The following is a 23,583-nucleotide window of genomic DNA, read 5'->3' on the forward strand; positions in this document are numbered from 1 at the left end:
GAAAGTATTTATTTGAGTACTAATGTTAGGAACCAGTATTAACACTCCTACAAGAAAGTGGATTACATAAAGTAGCAGTGATCTGATAAGTGTGCCTGGAAGCAAGTAGGAATCAGGATTGTGGGAGGGAAATTGTTCCCTCTTCCTTCCTGTGTGCATATTACTTGTGTGTGGAGATTCAAAATATGATCGCTCCTAGGTTGGGTGCTCGGCAAGGTTTGTGATGTGCTGAATGGATTGGGAAGGCTGTAGTGATTCTAAAAGAATGCAGGTTGATCAGTGGGTGCCTTTGAACTTGGTCTTTCTGACCATCTGCAGTAAACCAAAGCTTTTGGCAGGGGGAAAAATGTTTAAGGTATTTTTGGAACATCAGGGATTGCAGGTGTAGTATACTGTTGATTTGAAGTGTCTGCCTGTACCCTTTGTTGGTTTAAACTAACATCTCTCTAGAATTCCCTTAAAAATGAGAGTCCTTTTACTGTCGAGGAACATAATTCATTCTGTCAATCCCAGGCAGCCTTCCAGATTGGAAAGGGTACACAGAAACACAGGCTGCCAACTATACTTCAAAACTGCTCCTGTTTACAGTTTTTCTTTCCAATGCCAGACCCTGGAGGTGTGCTTAAGAGCTTGAAGCCCTACTGAAAGCTCTTGGTGAAAACCATCCCCCTTCTGTGGGGCGTGAGGTAGCCGATGGTTTCAAAACACTTTGACCATCAACGAATTTGAACTGCTCGAATTGTCACTCTCTGGTTCCTTCCCTTGGGCCCACTTCTCTCCCCAAGTCTTGGCAGCAACAGCTTTAGAAACTGAGAGCACCCCAAAATCGGGTTAATTTTGGTGATACAGGAGACCTCCCGTAGGCTGAGCACTTGTGTCCTCACTGCTTGCCGGAGCTCGGAGTTCTTTCTCCTCTCACCTCCAAAGGGGTTCGGTTGGTCCCTGCCTGGGGGGTGTCGGGTCCCACTGGAGGGGTTTCCAGACTGTGTCCCCCCCCCATCCCGGCATTGCGGGGTGCCCGGATCCACCTCCATCGGCGTCCTCCGCGCCGGCAGGGGCGCTGCGGTAGAAAGCCCGGGGCGGGGAGGAGCGGTCCCAGCGCTGGCCCCGCCCCCTCGCTGTGATTGGCTGATCCCTGGGTAACCTCCGGGCGTGGGTCCAGCGTGGGGGCCACTCTGTGCCCGTCTGTGTGTACTCTGTGCTCTGCCTCCCGCCCCGGCTCTGGGGCTGGGGGTCACAGGGGGTCCCTTGTCATGACATCCCCCTCCCAGGTTTTTTCAGGAGCGGGCGGGGTCCGTCTCGCAGTGTGTCACTCTGTGCTTCCACTGCCCTGGGTGCTGCTGCAACCGGTTCAGTGACAACTGATCAACAACTGATCAGCAAAAACTGATTAACAACTGATTAACAACTGATCAAAAAACTGATCAACAACAACTGATCAACAGCTGATTCAACAACAGCTGATCAACAACTGATCAATAACTGATTCAACTGCTGATCAACAATTGATCAAAAACTGTTCAACAACAACTGATCAACAACTGATCAACAACAGCCGATTCAACAACTGATCAACAACAACCGATTCAACACCTGATGTAACTGCTGGCTATTGGCCATACACGCAGCACGGAATGGCGGAGCTGCTGGTCCCCAGCTCCCGGTGAGTGTCCTTCCACCCCTGTCCTGCGGGAGGACTTCTCCTGCACCTCCACCAGTGGACATTCTAGGTTGGGAAAAACCTCCGGACTTCCACCTCCTTCCCACTGCCCCCCCCAAAAAAAAACCCTCCCCAAAATGCCTGCCTGTTGTGTCTCTCCCCAAATCCCCCCCCATCTTGGGGACGCTGTGGGATGAGGGACATGGGGGATAGGAGTTTTGCTCTTAATTTTGCTCAGGTGTTTCTCCGCTCTCTGCTTTTCCTGTCCTGAGTCCCAGGTGGCTGTGGTGCTGTGAAGAAGATTCCCATGGAATCAGAGGAGCTCAGAGGGAAGCAAGGGGAGCAGCAGCACCAGATGGTCAGTCAGGGAAGGGCAAGGGGCTGGGATGATGCTGCAGGGGGAGTACAGAGGGGGTGTGGGATTTTATGTTGTGTTCTCTGTGTGCTGTGCCCCACCTGTGTTCTGCACTTCCTTTTATCCTTATTATCGCAGAGAAAAGGGTCAGAAAGTTTCTAGTGAGCTCTACAGCTCCCATAACAATTGTGGGTTTTACCTAGGGATCTCATGATATCCCAAGAGCGGAATGTCCATCTTGGAACATTTTATTCCAGCTAAAGGCAGATTTTTTTAAAGGCAGTTGTCAAAAAAACATAAAACCTGGACCCTCCCTCCTCTGGTGGGCTCAAAGGGGACCCTCCTGTTACTGCACAGGGCCCTGGTGCTCTCCCCTGGGAAGTTGAAGCTAAACTGCAGTGATTTTAAAGGGGGCCTAAAGGACAAGTTCACTCATTCCCTCACTCACACCCACAAAGCCCAGGATGCACAAAGAGAAGTTTCCAGGAGAGAGGATGAGCTCTGTGCAGCCAAAAGGACAGGCAGACAGTGCAAAAAGATGAAGACCCGAGCCCTGCTTACAGGGAGGTCTCCCAGCACAGAGCCAGCTGGCGCACCCCAAAGGTGCTGGCAATGCTCTCTGGTGACCACAGCCCCGCTGACAGGGAGGTCCCTTTGCCCAGGGCGCCTTTCTCTTTCCTCCTCTTGTCCCCCGGGTGTCCCCTGACCCTCTTCTCGCTCGCTCTCGCCTCGCAGTCTCACAGGACGGATGATGCCTCCTCTGCCTGTTCCACCGGGCGGTCCCAAGGCAGGAGGAGGCGGTCAGCTCCGAGAGAGCCGCCGGTGCCCGGAGGGAGCTCCCCTCAGCACCACCCAACTCCCACCCTTCTCCTCGCCCCTACCGCTTCCCCCTCCTCTCCCCAGCACCCACCCCCCCAGAAAACCTTGCCAATCCGCTTTTCTCACCGATTCTGTGGCTCCGGTGCTCCTTGCAGGGACGAGTGCCAAGGGCTCCTTCCGAGGGCTCCTCCCGGTGGGGCCGGACCCTCCGCTCCCCCGACGGCGATGTTTGACCGCCCCTCCCCGGGACGGTGCCTGAGCCCCAGGCTTCCCCACGGCGCTCGTAGCCCCCCCGAAGGTGATGATCGACCCCCTCCCGCCCCGAGGCGATCGTGGATCCTTCGACGGCGGCACCGAACCCCTCCCCTTCCCCTCAGGCAGCCGCACTCCCCCTCACACCGTGTTCCGACCCTTCCCGACCACCGCCCGATGCCTGCTCCCCCCCGGACAGAGCTGGGCAGGCAAGGAGCTGAACAGGGAACACACGGCTGGAAAAAGCACTTTATTGGGTACAAGCAGCACCAAATAGCTGGCAAAAGAGCAGCCCCGGGTGGCTGAACAGCTGAGGGAGTCTTAGGGGTGATTTTAGAGAGGCCTTGGAGCTTCCATCTCCTTGCAGAGGAGCTCTCCTTGGCGTGATGCTTGGCCAGGCAACATTGTTCCAGAGGACTGGGCAAGCTCAGGAAGCAAGAGCAAGCTGGTTAGATGCTCACGCATGGCTGCAGGGATTAGCTCTGCAGCCTCAGAAGATGCAGGTGCAGCCCACAGCAATGGTCTCCATGACCATCTGGTACTTCTTGTGACACGTTTTCCTGGAGGCCTTGTGCCCAACCTCACCTGTCAGGGGGCAGAGCAGCCGGCGGACGGGCAGCCCGCTGTAGATGGGAATGCTGGCCATGGTGCGGTCCTCCTGCAGTGTGAAAGGGTTGATGCACCCCGTGCAGAGGCAGCGTGCTTCAGGGATGTCTGCTGGGATGCGTGTTGCATCATGGTTTATGCTGGAGAAGAGGGAAAGAGAGACAAGTCTGGGGAGATGGGAAGATGGAGGTGATACGGGCGTTGCACTGAACCCCCCCACCCTGAAGCCAGCAGATGCTGGAGCTGTGGCTGCCACAGCATTTGGTGACACAGAGCCACCGTGCATATCCCTGAGGTCCCTGTCCCAAGCTCACCTGTAGGCCCAGGGGGACATGCTCCGCCGGTTGGACCTCCAGAGCCTCAGATTGACCTGGCACCTGGTGTCTCCTGGCTCGGAGCTGTTCCTCAGCTGCTGCACCATGTCCTGGATGCTGCGCCTGTAGTCTGCCATGGATGTGTAGGGGTTGTCGGGGGCCCAGGCCAGGGTAGGGGTGGCCATGGGGGGACGCACCAGGCCCCTTCTCCGGCCCTTCGCTGCCTTGCTTTGGTCCTTTGCTTCAGGGACCAGGACCATGGCAAAGGTTAAGATGCAAAAGAGAAGCTGAGGAGGAAGGAGAAGGATGTGTGGCTGTCCAGGGCACCAGGCTGGTGTAGAAGTGTAGTTTTCTCACCTCCCATGGGTCACTGGGATGTGCAGGACCACATTAACTTGCGGGTGGCACATGCAACCCTTAAAGGGCAACAGTGGCTTGTGGGCAGGACCCATGGAAGCACATGAGGGCAGTTTACTGGGGGTGGCTTGGTATGCAGGCATGGTGAGCCCCTAGCCCAGGCCCCATCTTATGGCTGCAAAGCCCCTTGCCCTGGTTGCAGCATTGTCCAAAATGCCTGAGCTGTGCCCTGTCCCTTCCCTACCCACCCCAAGGCAGCTGGGAGGGATGGGTACACCCTCAGCTCAGCCTGTACCTCAGCAGCCTCTGGTTTAAAAGGAGCTTTAGAGACGAGACAGTCAAGAATGAGATCTTTATCCAAATCCTCCTCTCCCTCCCTCTGTGCTCCGGGGACGGTGAGAGAGAAAGAAAGATGCTTTTTCCTTTCCTTCTCCCTCCGGCCTCACAGGGCTGAGCTCCCGTGTGCTGACACCCGGCAAGCTGCCCAGCAGTGAACAAAGTTGCTTTCTGTAGTCCTGTTCCCTGCTATTTGTGTCCCTGCAGCTGGCCACAGGCAGCCCCCCACCCTGCCCACTGTCCTGCAGCCCTTCCCAGGGGTGTGCAGTGTCCCGGGGCAGGGACCACTCAGCTGGGGCAGTTTTCCCCCTCCAGTGCTGGACTGTCCAGTGGGATGGTCACAGCTTTGCTTCCCGAGGCTGTTGCATCCTCACTGTGCCAGGCATGGGAGCGAAGGGCCTGGCAGGCCACAGCATGCATCTCCAAAGTAAACAAGCCCAGGTAGCTACACGTAATCAAGCCTGCAAATAATTATATTAAAGAAGGAAAACAAGGAGTGAGCCCTGAGCCACCGTGCAGTCACCTACCAGGTTTGGAGCCCTCTCCATTGCCGTGGAGGGGCTGCTGTCTGCTGTCCTGTAGTGTGGCTGTAGAGCAAGGCAGCTAAAAAGGGAAAGCCCCAGTCCCTGGCTTGAGGTGTGTCTGGTCCCCGAGGTGCCAGGGAGCCTCGGAGCCAGCAGGGCTGGGGGCCAGCGTGGTCTGGGACTGGGCCACCACCGCCTTCCCGGGCATTGGCTCCACCTGTGGCTCTGGATGTGGAGGATGGCAGGTCCCCTCTGGACCTGGAAGCCTGGAGGAGTTTGCTGGGCAAAACCCTGCCCTGAGGAGGGGGTTTGGGGTCGGGTTGTACCACTGGCATGGTCACAGCCCTGCTGGGGTCGAGAGGGACATGGTTGCTGGGCTGGGGGAGTGAGGTCTCACAGGAGGACTGTGGGTGGGCTGTGTCCTGTGATGGCAGGAGGGTGTGCAGGTAGCCTGGGGCTGTCCTGCTGTCCCTGTGGGGACAGTTGAGAGGCCCACCCTCATATGTGTGCCACCACCAGCTCTGCTGCCCCTGGAAGCCATCCAACCCTTCTGCCCAGTGGTAAGGTGACAGCACTCATTACTTCCTGCACTCCTGATGTTTCCGTCTCCAAACTCTTCCCTTTCTGCTGTCCTGAAGCCTGTCCCCAGCCCTTTGCAATGGGGACACATCAGCTCTTCTCATAGCTGGACCCCAGAGCTGCAGGGCTGGGAGGTGGGCAGTGTTGGGGTGCTGCTTCTGCTCATGCCATGCTGCTGTCTTCCCGGGGCCAAGTACTGGGCTGCTGCGGTGGGGAAACTGAGGCACGGGGGGGATGCCGGCTGCGATACCCCATTCCAGAGCCGAAGGGGCCTCTCTGGCCCTGGGCGTGAGCCGGGGGCTTCAGCAGCCCAGCTCCCCCTGCCCGGGACTGTCCCTGTGTCCTGGCGGTCGCTGTGCCACACGATGGTGCTGTCCTCCACCCAACCGCATCTCCGGCCCTCCATCCATCCCCTCTGCATCCCTCCTCCCCAGCTTCTCCCCTCCCCTCCAGTATACCCTCCAGCCCTCCCTGCATCCCTCCTCCCCTGTTCGCCCCACCTGGAAGCGAGGGCCGGGGGTCCCCGATGCTGTTCCCCGGGCTCAGGGGCACCAGGGGCTGTTCCACTGCTTTGGAGAGACCCCTCGCAGGGTCAGGGCTACCCCCGCGGGCCGGGCGGTTCTGGGGGCTGATCCAACCCCTCTCTGGTGTTTTCTGCCTCGCCTTTCATCCCACACCTTCCCCAGCACCACCAGCTTTTGCAGCAGCATGTGTTGTGTTTCCCATTGCCTCCCAACTCACTGTACATCCTCAGGGGCTGGAAGACCCTCATGCTCTGGAGGATGGTGGTAAAATTTCCACCTTCTTTACCCAGTCTGGGAATTAGGCCTCTAGAAAGCCCCACAAAGGGGTTTAAGCTCACTTCACCCTCAACCCAAGCTGCCCCTCTCCTCCACCCAGTCCCACCATCCCCGGGATGCAGCAGGGAATGCAGCCCAGCTGCTCCCACCCCTTGGGGACGCCCAGACCACATTAATTTCCCAAGGACAACTCTAGCACAGAGTTTTGGGATCCTTGCCGTCCTGTCAGGTGAGCTGTGATGTTGTGTGCTGAGCACAGTGTGTCCCTTTAGTCACTTGGGGGACCTGACAGAGGGGACCTGCCTTTGCTGCATCGAGTGGCAGGGCAGTGCCTGGCCCTCAACCACGTTTTCTGGGATGCTGAGCCAGCCCCTGCCCGCACCCCGGGGACTTCACCTCCTATTCCATGATCCCCTAAGAAGGGGCAGTGAGCAGCCCCGGGCCCGGGGTGCCTGATGGGTGCCTGTGTGTGCCGTAGCCGCCTGTGTTGTGTCAGCACTCGGCAATGCTGTTTACACATGAGAGAGGCTCAGAGGCATCTGCACCGGCAGCCAATTACCCAGTTTTGATCTTTTTTGGTGAAAAGGAAACCAGGGCTTTCCAGACATGGCCAAATTTGATAAGCTGGGGGAGGAGGGGGCGGGTGCAGGCGGATTTTCCCCACCAACCTCACACAAGGGAAGGGGTGTGGGGGTGTGGGCAGCTGGGTCAGGGCCAGCCCCTGCCTCCTGGCTGGGGTGGGATGACTGATCTGCCGGCCATGGTGTCACCCCTGTGGGAGCAGGGTGTGCTGGGGTCAGCCTTGTTGAGGGAGGGGAGGGTGCGGGTGGTTGGGAAGGACTGGAACCCCCTGAATGGCTCTTCTAGGAGTGGGTTGCTGAAAGGGGAGAGTGTATGTGCTTTTGTTGTATGTGCTCATCCCTGCTACTCCTCACAACATTACCCCACTGCCACAGGAAACTCGGGTGGAAAGAAGAACTTGGAGTTCTTGGCGGGAGGGATGCTCTGGCCAGGAAGCAGGTGATAGAGACCCCAGGTAAGGGAACGGGGAGAATCCCCATACTGGCAGAAAGTAGATACTTGCCTTTTTTTCACAAGCTTGAATGTCCCTGCTGGGGTGGTATCTGTTGGCATGAGGTCTGTAGTGCCATTTGCAGCTGGTAATGGGCAGCATCACTACTGGTGCCACACTGCAGGGTAAGACCTCCTCTCCATGTTCCAGAGCCTGATCCTCCTTGGGGTGTGTGCCCAACACACCTGAGCGTACATGAACCGTTTCTAGGGCTGGCTTCAGGAGGCTCCAGCATGGCCACAGCACCTCCTGTCTCTGTATGAGCAACATTTTCCACCCACCAAACATTAAGTGTGCTCTGCTGAGCCTGTTTTGCCAGAGCCAGCCCCATGCTGTGGCAAGGAGGAGGGCTTAGGGCTGGGGCCACCAGCATGGGGGACAGCACGGGGCCGTCCTGCCCCCCCGGCAGGTAATGCCCATCCAAGCCCTCAGCACGGAGCTCACATCCATATTTGCACAACGGGCTCTGCTCAGTGCGTGAGCCACTCCAGAGGCGCCCAGGCCAAGAAGGCTTATTTTAAGCTTGCTGGAAAAAGAACATCGGTGGGAATTAAACCTCCCCGTTCTCAAAAAAGGGAAAAATAAAAAGTGCTTGGTTCTGCCGGCTCCTGCCATTGCATAAACACAGACCCAAAGCCCGGCTGGCAAGGACGGCCAGGAAGTTGTTGCTGGCGTTGAGCCAGGATGGGTGCCTTCCTCCAGGCAGCCATCCATGGGTTGGGGACTCGCCTCTTCCTGCGTCCCCAAGATGCCAGCGCTGTCCCCAAACTCCCCACCCTGGCCAGGAAGATGCGGGTGCTGCAGCTGTGGAGCTGCCTCAAGGGGCTGAGGTGTAGTGGGGAAGAGGGAGGGGGGGGACAGTGACGGCTGTGTGAGGATGAGCTGCTGGCAGCCCCGGGTCTCTCTGCGCCAGAGTTTGCATCAAAGGACAGTATTATTTATGCAGCCCTAATCTGGCTGCCTCAGCAGCCCTTCTGCCTCCCCGGGCGGGAGCTGGGTGATGCTCCGGGCTGTCTGTGAATCACAACCCTCTGGATCACGCGCGTGAGGTAACAGCCAGGCTTTGGCGTCGGGAGGCAGAGCTGTGCAGGGCTGTCCTTTGGGGCTGCGGGCCAGCAGCACCCCAGCCTGCCCACCCACGGGCAGGAGGGTCACGGGGGACCAGAGTCGGCGGCAATGCTGGGAGGGAGGGTGAGTGCCCGGCACAGCCCGCGGAGGTTCCGCCCGCACATCCATCAGCCGCCCGGAGTTTACAGCACGTCGCCGGTGACACGATCCAGACGCGCAGGTTCCTCCTGCCCCGCTCCTCTCCCGCCTTTTGTTTTCTTCTGCTCTCTGCTCCTGGAGACAGAGCACCTGATGGAAAAAGCCTGCTCTGCCGCTCCCTGAGCTGGAAACACCCGCTTCCTTCCGCCCCTGCCCGGCACAGCGCCCAGCGCGGCTCCTGCTCCTGCTGTCACCTCTCTGGCCGTGGGGGACAACTGGAGGGGTTGTTGCGAGGGCACGGCCCTGGTCCCAATAGGGCCCCTTTAGGTGCTCTGCACAGGGCAGCCCCAGCTCTCCATAGGATGGAGCAGGACAGATGCGTGGTCTCTTCCAGGCAGGGATCACCTGGGCACCAACAGCCTAAGGCAACAAACAGGGGTTTGGAAAACAGCCACTGAGCTCTTTGCAGCCGTGTGTGCGTCGTGCTGGATTGCACAGGTGCCAGAATAGTTTTGCCTTAGTCCTGACAGAATATGTTCTGCATCCCAGCTTCTGGTCATGGGAAGAGCTGGCCCTCCAGCCCCATATGGGGCACACAGAGCAGCCTGGAGCCATACCCACTGTCCTCCTGGCAAGGGCACAGGGCTATAGGGAGCTCCCGGGGATGTACTTCCAGGGCAGCGATGCCCTCTGGGTCTGTGAGGAGAAAGCCTCTTATTTTTAGGGCTTTGGTGGCTTTTGTTTGTGGGCGGGTGTCCAAGTTCCTGGTTTCCCAGGGCAAAGCAGAGGGTAGAGGTAAATGGTGGCACTGACATCTGCCTTGGTGGGTCGTGTTCAAGTCAAACCTCTCCTGACTGCAGCCTTGGGCGTGGGGCCACTGCACCACATGCAGGGAACCCCAGCTAACCATGGTAGAAACTGGTGGTTTGCAGTCAGATCAGAAAGTGTCCTGCCCTGGTCCCCATCCTCTGCTCCTCCATGCTGCTGTTTTAGCAGTCTGTGGAGGGAAGGGATTTTTCAAAGCAGTACAGGCCAGTCCTGAAGGTCACCTTCAGAGCTGCTCCAGCTCAGCTTGCCCATTAATCACACTGTCCTGCTCCTGCAACAGAGATGTTGCATGCATGGGGGTGAGAGAGGCAGGGGCTGCCTGCTCTTGGGTGTAATAATATATGGGGTGAGAAGCAGCCATCTGCCCCCAGCAGCTCCCTCTGATGTTGGGCAGCAGGTGGAAAGGCTGTAAATTTGGTGTATTTGGACATTAGCAGGGCTCATGGGAGAGGGATTTCTCTTGTAGTTCCCTTGGCTCTGGGGAAGGAAGCAGCAGCCCTGCAGAGCCTGCCCAGGGGCTCCTGCTCCATTGCTGCCCTGTGGCATTGCCCTGTGCATAGTCCCTCTCCCTGCCTGCCTGGGACTGGAGCAGGGATGTCCCGGACACCCAAGACCATCCAGGCCCTCAGATCCAGAAGGTTAGCGGGGAATTGGGAAAAAAAGAGAGCTTTTGTGGAGATACTGAAACTGAATCTGTTGCAAGAAGGGATCGCTGGGCAGCATCTTAGTGAACAAAAACAAACCCGCGCCAAGGAATCCTGCTTTGCCCCAAATGTTTTTCTTATGGAGTTGTAATAAGACAAGAGTTGTAAAGATAGTAACCTCCCAAACATTACCTTATTAAGGCTTCTCAGAAACCACAGGGCACGACCCCTCTGGGTCATGGAACAAGAGAGCAGCATCCAGCGAACAAACACAGGCTAACGTTACATTTTTCACTTCATTTAGGAAACCTGGTTTCTAATTATAGGGTTTGTTTAATGGCAGCAGTTAGTTGTGCTTCACCTAAAGCCAGCCCACCGAGTGCAGGGGCTGCACAGCTGTGCAGAGGGGAGAGGGGACAGAGGGTGACAGGGCCCAGGAGGTGGCTGGCCCCATGCTGGCTCCCAGGGAGGGTGCTTGGCTCCCAGGGCATGGGATGGGGATGAGCTCGGTATCTGCTGACACAGGGTGCCCGACACAGTGAGGACTGTGGGGGCAGAGGTGTTGTGGGAGGGCTCCATGCCCAGGAAGAGCCCCAGTGTGCCCTGGGAACATGCCACACAGGGGATGGAAGGTGGATGTCCCTGCTGTGGGACTGCAGGGCTGTGCTCCCTTCACACACCAAGCCTTGGGTCCTGCAGGCAGAGCTGCTGGGAGCTGCCCGCTCCTGGGCTGTGACAGAATCCAGGCTTGTCCTGCCATGGGCTCTGTGTGTGTGCAAGGACTGAATCAGGCAGGGTGCTTTTTTCCCCCTCAGTCTGCTGCCAGCAGCCCCAAGGAACTTTGTGTTCTTGGTCAGGTACCTCAGTGGTGGCCCTGGCTCCTTGGAGGACACAAGCTGCCTCTCCCCCCCAGGTCTGGGCATGCTGCCAGCAGGTTCAGTCTTGCAGAGTAGAGAGCAGGACTGAGTGCACGGTGGTTCCTACATTTGCCTGTTTTGTGGTGGCCTGACATCGGTGTTTGTTGCTGCAGGATGCCTGGGGTAGGAGCAGAGTGTGAGTGTCTGCTTGTGTGTGTTGTGTGTGTGTGGTGGAAAAATCCCAGTCTGGTTTCCTGCTTGTTCTTTACTGCAGCTGGCAGGGCAGCACTCTCCTAGACTCACCCCTCCTTCTGCTGAACCCCACCATGGGTACAACTCCTCTGCACTGGGTTTGGTCCCCAATGTCTCCCAGCTGTCACCTTGGGGTTCCATCCCCAGAGCCAGCAGCGTGGCCAGGTGCTCCACAGTGGCCTGGGCATCTGCTCCCTCTCCTCCTCACCTATTTACCTTCCCAAGTGACTTGCCCATCCTCCCTCTTCCCAGCAGTGGGTGCTTCTCCGTCAGCTGAGCCAAACCAGGCCTGCTGGTTCAGAACTGGCTTTGCCAGCCTGCTCTTACATCTCCCCCAGGTGATGGGGATGGATGACACTGAGACATCCATGATGTTCATCAGACCTGTGCCAGGCTGGTGACCACCAGTTTACAAGAGCATGGGGCTACTGAGGGGGAGGGGACTGATGGCCAGCCATGACCTCAGTATGGGAAGGATGTCCATGGGGACACATGGAAGTGCAGCATGGACTTTCAGCCTTGTTCCCCAGTTCTCCCTTGATTATCACTTGCTGCAGAGGTCCCTGCAGAAGGTGCTTTCTCCTCCTTGGCAGCCACACACCACTGCTGGTTTCACTGCCTGGGGAGCTGGGCACAGCCCTGCACACATCCGTATCACTGCAGGGGCTCAGGACAGAGACATCCCTCTTTCTTGCCATGCTGGGGGCTGATGGCCGGAGCAGGAGGATGAAGGTGCCTTGGTACTGGGTGTTTCCCTCCTGAGCTGCCAACTGGTTGCTCATTACTGGGGCTCCAGTGCCGGCTGCAGGCCATACATGGACACATGGCCCATGCAGGGCCAGGAGGGGTTGGGCTGATGCAGCCCTGCAGTGATGGAGCTCCCATGCTGGCTTCCCCTACTGCTACATCCTGGGGAAAAGTGCCACATGCATCCAGCCCCACAGCCCTGGCCTCACCAGCACTCTCCCCTGGCGGTCCCAGCCCCACTGGCACTCGAGGGTCTCACCCCGCACACACAGGCAGCCCAGCGTGGCTGCTGAAACTCCTTTTTCGCACTCCAGATGGAGCTTTTCAAAGTAATGGGAATCATGAGCCACCTCCAGCCGAGCCAGGGAGCATCTCCACTTCCTTCTCCCGGCTGACGGGATGGGGGCCAGCACCGCCCCGGCTCCCCAGCCCCATGGCCCCACCAGATCCCCGCCACACCGGCAATGGGATCTGTGTCCCCCCCCGGTGCACTGTCCTGGGAGGAAGTCAGTTTTTGCAAACAACCTTCTCCGGGTGGGATGGCCTGGATTCCCAGGCAGAGTCAGAGCAGCCCTGGCTGTTCTCCTCCCCCAGCTCCCCACGGCCCTCCTTCCCTCGCTCCCCCTCTCCGACTTAATGACTTCCACATGGGCCTCTGGCATCCCGAGCCAAGCCTCCCAGCATTGTCTGAAATCTCCAAATTTAGAAGAAATATGAAAATTGTCAAGCAGCCCTTCCTTAGGGGGTAAAAGCAACACTGGGCTGCGCGGCGGCGGGTCGCAGCGTGGGTCCACGTGACGGCCCCCCAACCAATGGATCACCTCGGCACCCCTGACAGCGATGCCCATCAGCAGCCTGGCCTCCTCCTGCAGCTCATATAAGGTAAAAAGAAAAAGGTTTTCCAGCTTCTGAGCAGCCTGAAAGGAGTTTTACGCCGACGGCTCCCATGGCAGCCACTTAAAAAACCCCAGCTGGCAGCGCCAGGGTCCCAGTGGTGGGTTGTAATGTGCCAGGAAGAGATGGCGAGCATTGTGCCCGGGTCCCTGAGCTGCCTCGCCAGAGGTTGGGCTGGCAGGTAGGTGCCCATGGATGGAGGGACTGGGTACAGGCATGGGGTGAATGGGGTGGATGGAGGGCAGTGGGTGCTGAGACTCCCTGACTACGTGTGCGCTCCTGCTGTGCCTGCTGCCTGCCCTGGGTGTGGAAGCAAGGGAAAGCAGGATTCCCTCTGGCAGCCTTGAGATGCTGGGACCAAATGGCTATGGGGAGGTGGGCAGGGGTGCCCCTGCACCAGGGAAAGCCCCTGGGGATGGAGCTGGTGAGGAGCGATCAGAGCAGCCTTGGCACCAGGAAGCCCCAAGCAGAGAGGTTCCCCAAAATCTGTCCCTGAGAGAGGGGCTCAGTGGAGAGGGAGAGGGGCTCTCCCAGCTTTTTGGAGGCAGGGAAGGAGCCTCCCAGAGCTTGAGGAGGAATTGTTTTCTGCTTTGTGTATGCTTAGGGTGGAAAAAAGTGGGAAGCCGGAGGTGACCATGGGTGCGTGGGCTCCCCATGCAGCCGGGGCATGGACCACTCACTTGGCTCATCTGGGGGCTGTAGTGCTGCCCCTTTTCCTGAGGAGAGGATGGGACCAGGGTTCACCATCGGAGGTTTGCAGGGTGCTGCAGCCACCCCACCCAGGGCACTCATGCTGACTGAGCCTGTTCTGAAGCACTGATCCAAGCCCCAGCATTTCCCTGCTCCCTCACCCACTGGGTGAGTGGTGGCCACATCCCCATCCCCTGGAGCTGCATCTGTGGCTGCCCAGCCTGGTCACCTGTGGGAGTGGGTAGCTGAGCCCTGGCCCAGCTGCAGGACTGGTGGGAGGGCATGGGGCATGCAGCAGGCAATGGCAAGGCTGCCATCCCCATGTGGCACAAGGATGGACACGGCTTTTTCCTAGACAGCCTTGAGCTCAGGACTTGCCAAGACTCCCTGAGGCTGTCCGGGTCATGTCTCTCGCTGCCTGTCCCATGCATGCTGCAGTGCTGCCTTTGCCAGGGTTGCAGCTGCCTCCGTGTTGTCCTTTTGCTGTCCCAGGCCATTGGAAGTGGTTGTGCCTTCCCAGCAGGTCATCTGGGGATCCTGTGCCCAGCAGGCATGTGGCAGCAAGCTGCCATGTCTCCCTGCCTCCTTCATCTGCAGGGCAGCTCCCATGGCCACAGTGACAACCACCAGCTGTCATTTGGGTCCAGCACAGGGACCCCAGCCAGGGTGCAGTGTCATCCCCCAGGGTACAAGGTCCCCTATGGGCTCTGCACCCCTCTGCAGAGGGGTGGTGACAGTAAGCAGGGCACTATAAACCTCTCAGGGGTGCCACAGCCACCATGCTCCCAGTCTGTGCTTCAATGGTTTCTTGCTGTCACTGGATGCTCCTGGAAAAGTTGTGGCATTTTGGCACTGGGATGCTGCCCACGGGGACAGGGAGTCATGGAGGTGACACAGCCTGCATGCCTGTCCCAGCAGCAGTGTCCCTGGCACAGGGCTATCCTTCCTGCACCTTGTCAATGCTCCCTGGGCTCTGCCCACTCGTCTGGGTGCCCTGCCAAAGGGCAACTCCATTGCCTCCCCGCCTCTGGCTGACGGGAGAGGAGTTAATTTCCAACGAACATAAGCAAACGCCCCTGCCAAAGATTTCCCAAGCAGTTATCAGCAGGAATTCGGGGAAGGCTGTGTCTAGACAGGCTGCAGCTCTGGGTGGCTGCTGGATAGAGTGGCATTTCCCTCCATGCTTGTCAAGAGGCAGTCTGGAGATGATTAAACTTCTCCCCCCCGTCTCCTCCCCCTCCTCGCCTTTCTTTCCTTAGTCTCCTTTTCTATCCAAGAACCAGCTTCATTTCTGATCAGGCTTTTCCAAGGTTTGTTCCACTGCACCAGTGAAACCTGCCTTTGTCCATCCCCAGCATCCCACTGCTCTCCAGGGATGAGCCGGGAGAGCCAGTGTCCAGCTCCAAGGTGCAGAATGCCATGGATCCTGGCGAGCAGGGCCAGGATGAGCCTCACCCTCAGCCCATGGCACTCTTTGCCTCCTGGCAAGTGAGGGCTGTGCCCAGCAGCCTGGCAGGTGTATGGGCACTGCACTCAGCTGGTCACTGCTGTGCCTTGGCATGTGTGGCATGAGTGTCCTGCATGCAGGAGCATGGGCAGCACAGGGGATGGGGGTCCCAGTGTGCTCTCCAGGGTGGCTCCAGCACCTTAACCTGTGTGGGGCAGACACAGCACAAACTCGTCAAGCTGGAGTCAAGCAGTAGATGATGAGGCAAGAGGCTGGAAATCTGAGCTCTGGAGCCATTTCAGCATCCTTTGACCTTGGCTGGGAGCACACAGAGGAGGCAAGCGGAGCAGATTCTGCACCCGGGGAGGCTCCGGACGGGGGGGGATGAAGCCCAACACACATTCCATGGCTGCGGGCCAGTGGGTGCTGGGGGGGCACTCACTGATCCTGAACATGAACCCCTTTGCGTGTCTGGGAGCATGTGCATTTGCAGGGCTCATCTCAGCCCTGTCTCCATTCCTGGCTCTGGCCTCCCCCATGCAGTGGGGACATGCTGCCTGTTCCATTCTGGGGATGTCTTGGGGAGCAGGGGCAGTGTCTGCCCACCAGTAGCACCCACCAGCAGGGCTCAGGGGGGACACAGGACATCCTCCTCCTCCTCTCCTACCAACCACTACGGGGGTGCCTGTGCTCCAGCACCTGAACTGTGGCTGCTGCGAGTGAGCATCTTCCCACTGCTGGGTGGAGGTGAGGGATGAAGCTGCTCTGTGCTGGTGAACAAGCTGGGGATGGTCATGCTGCCCGTGGGGGTGGGGAGGGGACTTCTGGAGGGCCTGCAAGCTCCTGGGGCCTGCCCTGTGTCTGCATTAAGTGCACACTGTGTGTGTCTGTCTGCTAGGCAGTGACTAGATATGTGTGGTCAGGCTAAGTGAGAGGCAGCCAGCCTGGCCAGGGACTTAGATGAAGCAGGAGGTCTCGTTGTCACTGAAGCAGGGAAGCCTGGTGCTGTGCAGTGCCAGAGCCACAGGAGATGGTCAGTGTGCCAGCTGGCAGCATGCAGGCAGCCAGGTCTTTGTCCTGGGAGCACATCTCCCCTGCTCTGCAGGCACATCCTGTCACGGTGGGCAACACAGGACTGAACTCAGCTGGAAAGTGGACAAGAAGCTTCCCTAGGACAAGACACAGTAGTGGACCAGGCCTGGGGACCCTGACATATGTGGGGGAGATGCTCCTGATGTAACTGTTGTGCTCAATCTTTCTCCTCATCTCGCCTCCTCTCCTGCGTGCTGGGAGCTTGGCCCATTTGGGGCATTTTCTGTTAAGAGTCCTTTACTACTCAGATGACCAGGAGAAGACAGGGCTGGGAAAGCTGGGGCCTGCAGGGGCAGTGATTTACTAACTAGGCTCCTCTCATGTCCAGGCAATGCTGCACATCCCCCCGCTCCCCTTCTCCCTTGCTGGAGCAGAGATAAGATGAGAAAGCCCAGATAAGCAGCCAAGAGCACTGGCAGCTTAATGAGCTCCAGCCACACCATGGCTGTGCCTCTGAGAGATGAGAAGGATCCTCAGTGCTCCCTGTCCACTCCAGTTCCAGGCTCTTGGCTGGCCTCCTGTGAGCTCCTGCATGCCTGCCATGCCGAGGAGCATCCCCTCTGCCAGCTCCAGCTGGGAGCCACACAGAACCCAGGGAGCATGGAGGATGCTGGAGCAGTTGTCCTGCACTGCTTGGGAACAGTGTCCAGTGAGAGCTCTCCCCACAGCACTCTGGATTCCCACCAGCCCTTCCCTGGGAGGGCTGGAGGCCAGTGACGTGATGGCCTGTCCCTGCTGGGACTTCACCCCTGCACCACTTCCTCCAGACCAGGAATGTGACGTGTAAACAGAGCAGGAGGGCTGGTGCCGGCACCCGCTCCCACGATCCATGTGCCCTGGGGACTGCACTGGGGACAGCAGGAGTCAGCCCTCACCAGTGGGCTCCCTGCACCCCCAAATACCTTAGAGTGGTAGGCTGGGAAGGGGGCCCAAGACCGTGCTCCTTCTTCAAGGGGGAGGCAGCACTGGGAGGAGGAAAGAAGCCACGTGTGTGGAGATGGTGGGCAGTGGGCAGTGGGGAAGGGCTGAGGCTGTTGTGTGCCTTGGCTCTTCCTTAAGTTGTGCTTCTTCCAGCCGTGGATCCCCTCCCTGCTGTTTCTGCCCCCCTGGAGGCTCTTTCTCACCTCCAGGCCAGGCTCTGGTGTTGCTGGAGGATTTCAGCCTCTCACACAGCAGCAAGCACCAGCAGCTTTGCATGAACCGGTGGGTTCTGGGTGGTGGCAGAGGACTGGGCAGTGGTGGCCAGGACATGATGGCAGGGTTGGTCTCCTGCTCCAAGGTGAAAAACGGATGTGTCAGCTTGTGTTTGCAGCCCAGAGGTGGCAGAGACATCATCTGTCCCTGGACTCCTTCCTGCCACCCCCACTGTGCCACCACTTCTCACCTCAAGCGGGATGCGGAGAATCCCAGCTCCTTGCAAAGACACCAAATTAGGTGATTTCACCCTCATCCTGGCACCAGGAGAGGGGCTGCCTGCTCGAGAGGAAGGAGCACAGACCAGATGCGATCTCGCCTCTGCACCCGTCCCCTGCTCTCATCCCCCCAAACCTGCTCCTTTGTTCTTGGCATTATAAATTATCCCAGCAAAGCCCAGCTAGAAAGAGCAGCATCCCCCTGGGCCCCCTTGGCTCGCCCCCAGCATGGGAGATGGGGGCCGCTCCATCTCCAAATCTGCCTTTTTGACCATAAAAGGGCAGGCACGCCGCAGCCCTGGTGGGAGGATGGGAATGGGAAGGCAGAGCTATTTATAGCTGAGCATCAGGACCTCAGCCTGAACTTGGGGTTAATCAGCCTGTGACCAGATTAGGATCTCCCTTGGCCCCTCCATTTTCTCATAAACCTTTGATTTAATATCAGCACTGGCAAAGAAGGGTGGGAGGGAGGGAGGAAGGGAGATAGGAGGCACCACTTCTCCGTGGAGTCCACTGTGGTCTGAAGGGAACAGGATGGAGATGGTGGGAATGGGATGGAGGTGCTGGGAGGGCTGGAAAGAGCATTGGAGCTGTCTTGCCACCAGCTAGGGCTGCAAAGTGACAGCAAGGAGCATCCTCGTGTGATCGCTGCCTGTGAGAGACACCCAACAGGCAGCAGAAGATGCTCTGGGGTCAGTCCCTTAAATTTCTATTGAGTTCAGTGACACCTCCTAGCAAGAGCATGTTCCCCTCCACTGTCCTCATCACTGAGGGGAGGTTGGAGGGTCCTTGGGTAGGATTTACATTGCCTGATGAGTCCCTCAGCCAGCAGTGGTGGTATCAGGGCTGGGTGAGTGGCTGATGGCCAGAGCTGGATCACAGCTCAGCTGGGGCAGGGATGGAGCCCCGACAGCTGGTGGATATCCAGCAATAGGGGACAGGAGGAGGAGAAAGGGCACCAGCATGGGGCTAAGCATCACCTAGTGCCTTCTGCCCTCCTCCAGTGATTTGGGGCATCTTGGAGCCACTCGAGGCAGAGCCCTTCTGTCTGAGGGGTTCACACTTCCCTCAAAAGCCCAGATCTGGCCTCACGGGGCTGGGGAATTTCAAGGAGGAAACAAATCCCAACTGCTATTAAAAAAAAAAAAAAAAAAAAAAAAAAAAAAAAAAAAAAAGAAAGGACATTTCCTGCAGCGTCGGCTTGCCTGGAGAGGGGAAAGGGCGCTGTGTTGTAACCACGGGGAGGGCCAAGCTGTGGCTCAGCCCAGCGCCAGCCCGCAGGCAGCTCCCAGCCCCTCTCCCGCGGTGCCGGGAGGATGGGAGCAGGAGGACGAGCAGGGAAACGGCTGAGCAGAGGCAAAGGCTGGAGGTGAGCGGTGGGCAGGAGCAAGGGCAGTGCCAGGCAGTGCTGGGGTGACCAAGGGAAGGAGCAGGGGACTGTCCTGGGTGTGCGTGCCGTGCCCTCTGGTGAGCCAGGGCCAGGGGCTGGGGTGGTTGCTGGTTGGCAGGACCGTGAGTCCAGCCATTTGTTACCTGGTTTCTTTTTCCGAAGCATCATGGTGTGTTTGTACCCGTAGCTCTCCTCCTGGCAGGCACTGCTCGGGGGACACGGGTGTTCCTGAACACGGAGGTCACCCAGCAGCAGCAACGTGAGTGCGGGGGAGCAGAGGGTGGTGGCCGCATGGCACGCTGGTGGCAGCCTCCTCTCCTTGGGAATTCGGGACGAAACAGGGAGTGGAGACAAGGGGGAAAGGGCAGGCTCCGCGGAGATGGATTTTTTGCCCTGTCTTGGGGATACGTGATGGGGACACCAGAGGCAGGATGGGGGTGCCTCCCCCACCCCACCCCAGGACCTCCCCTCAGGCTGGTGTGGATGAGCCGCAGCAGCAGATGTTTTGCCTCCATCCTAGCAGGATGTGCAGCCCAATGCATTCCTCCTGACTTTCTTGCTCTTTCTTCTCCCCTCCACCACCTCCCTGGGGATAGCAGCTGAGGTCTCCATCCCATCTTTTCCCACCAAGGCCAGGACAATGTCTGGGAGATGACAAGGGCCATCCACAAGCCCCACTGCAGGGCTCACACATGCCTGGGGAACCTGCCAGCCACTACTGGGAAAGGGGAATGTCCCCCATACCCTTGGGCTTTAGGCACATATGGCTTCAAGCAGCCAGATGGAGGCCTCTGAGAGGCTATCACGGGGTTTCTTGTGTGGACAGAGCTGCTGGCACTGCTGTCATCAGTCCCATGGGATGCTGGGCACCCAAGGGGACCCCATAGCAGCTGCCCAGAAGAGGCCTGGGAGCATGCAGCTCTGCTCTGCACTGCCACACTCACTGCTGTCCTCTGTGTCTTACAGGCTCGGCTGGGGGAGTCCTGGGGGCATCGAAACTACCAAAGGCACATGATGACTGCACAGCCCCAGAAACATGGCCAGCAGTGAGAGACCAGAACCAGCACGCCAGCAACACTGCCAGCGTGGGCCCTTTCCCTGGGCACAGGCAGCTGCACCCTGAGGGCAAACCTGCCCCCTCTCCCCACTGCCCAGATGGGCAAAGCAGAGCTGGCTCTCCAGGCTGGCTCCCTGCACATCAACCCTGGCTGAAAACACAGCAACCCCTTCCCAGGGGGATGCAGAGGCCCAGGGCACTGCTCAGTTGGGCCAGCAGTGGGGCAGAGGCTCTGCAAAGGCATAGGGTGGTGGGAGGGTCTCTGCAGCACCTCCTCTGTCTCTGGATCCTTGTGGCTGTCCCTGTGGCTGTTACCACACTTGGCCTGAGTCCTGGGCTGGCCGGAGGTCTGGCTAGTATGGAGATAACCCTGTGTCAGCCAAGGCTGCTCCCAAACATCTTTCCCGACTGATGGATGCCACAAGCTTGGGGCACCACGGGGCTTTTCTTCCCCACCCTTTCCTACCAAGAACCGGGGGCAGCAGAAGGAGGAGCCCAGCACGTTGCATAGCGTGGTTTCTACCTCGGTTCCCAGCTGGGTGCACCCTGCTGGGGGGGCGGTGCCGGATGCAGGGGCTGACTCCGGAGATGCTCCATCTGCTTCTCGTCAGGCTGCAGGGAGCAACGCTGCTGCCGGGGCCCGGCAGTGGGACAGAGTTGTGATAGATGGTCTGTTTATCACGTTTCAGCTCTGCTCAGGATGTTAGTGTTTGCCTGCAAAAGACATTTTTTGGGCTTGGCTGCTCCTCCATCCTCCCTCTCCTCCTGCTTCCCCCCCTGGTCCTTGACCTTGGGTCCAGATGGGCTGAAGCGAGGGCAAAGGTCTGGGTGACATCTCTCCTGCAGCCCCTGCCCCTTGCCCATGGGAAGAGCTGGGCTCAGTCCTGCCAACCTAGGAATGGATCAGGTCCATACCTGAGCTGAGGAAGCCAAGGCTGAAGCCTTCCCACAGGGGCTGTCCAGCTGCAGGCTCTCCTCTGATGGGGACTGGGATAGCTGGAGCATTCACATGCTCTGTATTGCCTGGAGCAGGGAAGATGTGATCAGTCCCACACTGCCCTGGGGGGTTCTGACCCCACTGAGAGGCAGCACTGGCCACTGGGGCAACTCCCATAATCCTCACTTCTTGCCCAGCTCCCGACCAGCTCTTGGGGAGGGGTACACAAAGTTGGAGGCAGAAATCCCCCTGTCTATCCCTGTCTGTCCCTGCAGAGCTGGGGTCAGGCTGAGCTACCAAGCCCAGGTCTGTCCTTCCATCATGTTGGGGACCAGGGCACAGGGCTCTGGTGAGGGGGAGGCCTCTCTGCCTGCATCCAGCCAGACAGATGGACAGATGGACACACAGCCTTGCTGTGGCACGACCCACGGATGCATGCCAGCTGCAGCAAGAGTGACCGTGGGCTCCTCCATGTCTCCCAGCCCAAGGTGCAGTGCTGCATCTCTGGTCAATTGGGAGTCTGAGATGAAGCACTGTAGCTCGGGAAGGGAGGAACTGCGCACCCTGGGGACCTCTGGGACCCCCCCCACCCTCTGGGACAAGAGACACAAGGAGAGCTGGAGCCCTGGATATGGGAAGGGGCTCACCCCAAAGCTCCGGATCCTTGCAGAGAGCAAGGGGGGAGAGGAGGTGGGGAAGTTTCTCCTCGCAGAAGAGGGACCCCTGTATCTGCTCAGTGGTTGGGCACTGGGCACCAGCAGGAGGGGTCACAGGGAAGTGTGGGAGCCTTGTGTGGTTGTGGGGAGGGACAGCAGGGACCTGGCAGTGGCACCACCCATCAGCCACATGGGAGGATGTGTGGGGCTGGTGGAGAGCCTGGGTCGCCGTGCCCTCAGGGTCCAGTTTTCCCAGGAATCCCTTAGCGCTACGTTGGGGATTCCTGGAAATACTGTTCTTGGGGCCACGGCTGGGCAGCTTGAGATGGCCCATCCATCCCACAGGGAGCCACAGCCTGTGGAAGAGGTGGTGACTGAGGTATGGGGATGCTTGTGGGGGCTGTGAGTGGGAGGGGGAGCTCCCTGGCTACCCCAAACATTGGGAGGTAGGTAAGCCAGCCCAGGCAGCCCCTGCTGCCCCAGGCTGGGAGGTAACAGATGTCCCCGAAGGTCACAGCTCATCAAGGGGACGTGGCTGGCAGGCAGATGGCCATGCACACTGCTCCTGTCCTGCACATGCAACCCAGGGAGCAATAAAAGTCTGGACTCCTGAGCGACTCTGTCCTGGGCAGTCCTTTGGGGCTAGGAGCAGGGTGGGAACCTACGGTCTGGTGCCTGCATGGTTTGGGGCAGAAAGAAGGGATGAGAACCACTCGTGGAGCACTTCCCCGAGGAGCTGCTCCCTCCTTCCTCTCCCCCACCACGTCCTCCCCAGCCCTTGGCCCTGCCGTGTTCCTGCAAAGCTCCTGATGCACCCAGTGTCCCCCTCCTTGCTGCTGGGCAGCCTGAGCACCCCGAGCAGCAGGCACTGGGATCTCTCCCTGCAGCCTTCCGGGCCCACATTAATCACAGCCCTGCCAGCAGGTATGGGTTGGAGCTGGAAGAAAACAGGTGCAGCAGGCAGGGGGGGCAGCAAGCAGGGCAGGCAGCAGAAAGGATGGGCAGGAGGCAGGATGGGCGGGAGAGAGGGCGGGCAGCAGGTGGGGGAGGCAGCAGGCAGGATGGGCAGCAGAAAGGATGGGCAGGGAGTGCAGCAAGCAGAGAGGGCAGCAGGCAAGATGGGCAGCAGAAAGGGCAGGCAGCAGGTGGCAGTGCTGCCTAGCCCGGTGCAGGCTGTGCTGCCCTCCCTGCCCATTGCTGCCTGCTCTGCCCGCCCTGCCTGCCCCTGCCCGTCCTGGCAGCTCTGGACGGGGACACCCCGCAGGCTGAGGCTGCCAGTCTCACCGCACGCAGCATCAGGACTAATCCCACAGCACCGGAGAAGCAACCAGTGTCCCCTCCTTCTTTACGCACTGCTTGTCCCTGTGTGCCCTCTCCAGCTCATGCCCTACCTGCCCCGATGCCAGCCTGGATGTGGGAGAGTCGAAGTCTGTCCCCGGGCGTGCTGTGGGGACAGAGTCCCCCCATGTCCCCAGCCCAGTTCATGGCTGAGCAATGGATGAGCCCTCCCAGCTGTAAGAACAGCACCGAGTGAGGGGCAACACTGGGGCTAGGGGACCCTATGGGATGTCCTGACATCTTCCCACTGGCATCCTCATCACATCTGCCCACACCCCACCCCATTGCTGGCAGGGAAGAGCTGGGCAAACCTGCCTGCTGCTGGTGCTGCCTGCTGTGCTTACTGCCTGCTCTGCCAGGGCCTGGAGGCTTGGCAGCCCCTTGGGGAGGTGGAAGGGGCACTTCCAAACCCCCCATTGGGGTGCCTGGAATGGGCAGGTGGGTGGGATAGGTCTGGGAGGG

The 23,583-nt window shown here is 59.0% G+C and overlaps 1 protein-coding gene and 2 long non-coding RNA genes across 3 annotated transcripts; 2 read left to right on the forward strand and 1 right to left on the reverse strand.

Annotated features, from left to right (window-relative positions):
* Positions 1–3,324: 3,324 nt before the first annotated feature.
* Positions 3,325–5,891, reverse strand: IL17B (interleukin 17B). Its single transcript, XM_071758992.1, has 2 exons — positions 4,007–5,891; positions 3,325–3,832 (listed from the first exon to the last, which is right to left on the reverse strand). Exons 1-2 carry the CDS (start codon positions 4,264–4,266, stop codon positions 3,577–3,579), a joined length of 516 nt encoding a protein of 171 aa, XP_071615093.1. The 5' UTR covers positions 4,267–5,891; the 3' UTR covers positions 3,325–3,576.
* A 1,858-nt stretch (positions 5,892–7,749) lies between these two features.
* Positions 7,750–8,297, forward strand: LOC139802857 (uncharacterized). Its single transcript, XR_011728808.1, has 2 exons — positions 7,750–7,799; positions 7,885–8,297. It is a non-coding gene; the product is annotated as an uncharacterized lncRNA (long non-coding RNA).
* A 3,367-nt stretch (positions 8,298–11,664) lies between these two features.
* LOC139802856 (uncharacterized) lies at positions 11,665–22,396 on the forward strand. The gene is made up of 2 exons (XR_011728807.1): positions 11,665–13,283; positions 20,100–22,396. It is a non-coding gene; the product is annotated as an uncharacterized lncRNA (long non-coding RNA).
* Positions 22,397–23,583: the final 1,187 nt, after the last annotated feature.

This window comes from Heliangelus exortis, chromosome 15 (genome assembly GCF_036169615.1).
Source record: "Heliangelus exortis chromosome 15, bHelExo1.hap1, whole genome shotgun sequence".
In the NCBI taxonomy this organism is placed as follows: Eukaryota; Metazoa; Chordata; class Aves; order Apodiformes; family Trochilidae; genus Heliangelus; species Heliangelus exortis.

Excerpts from the sequence above, each read along its gene's own strand:
- IL17B (XM_071758992.1), bottom strand. The coding sequence starts at position 4,266 with ATGGTCCTGGTCCCTGAAGCAAAGGACCAAAGCAAGGCAGCGAAGGGC. Across the intron at positions 3,833-4,006 it reads ATGTCCCCCTGGGCCTACAG|CATAAACCATGATGCAACAC; the intron begins GTGAGCTTGGGA and ends CCTCTTCTCCAG.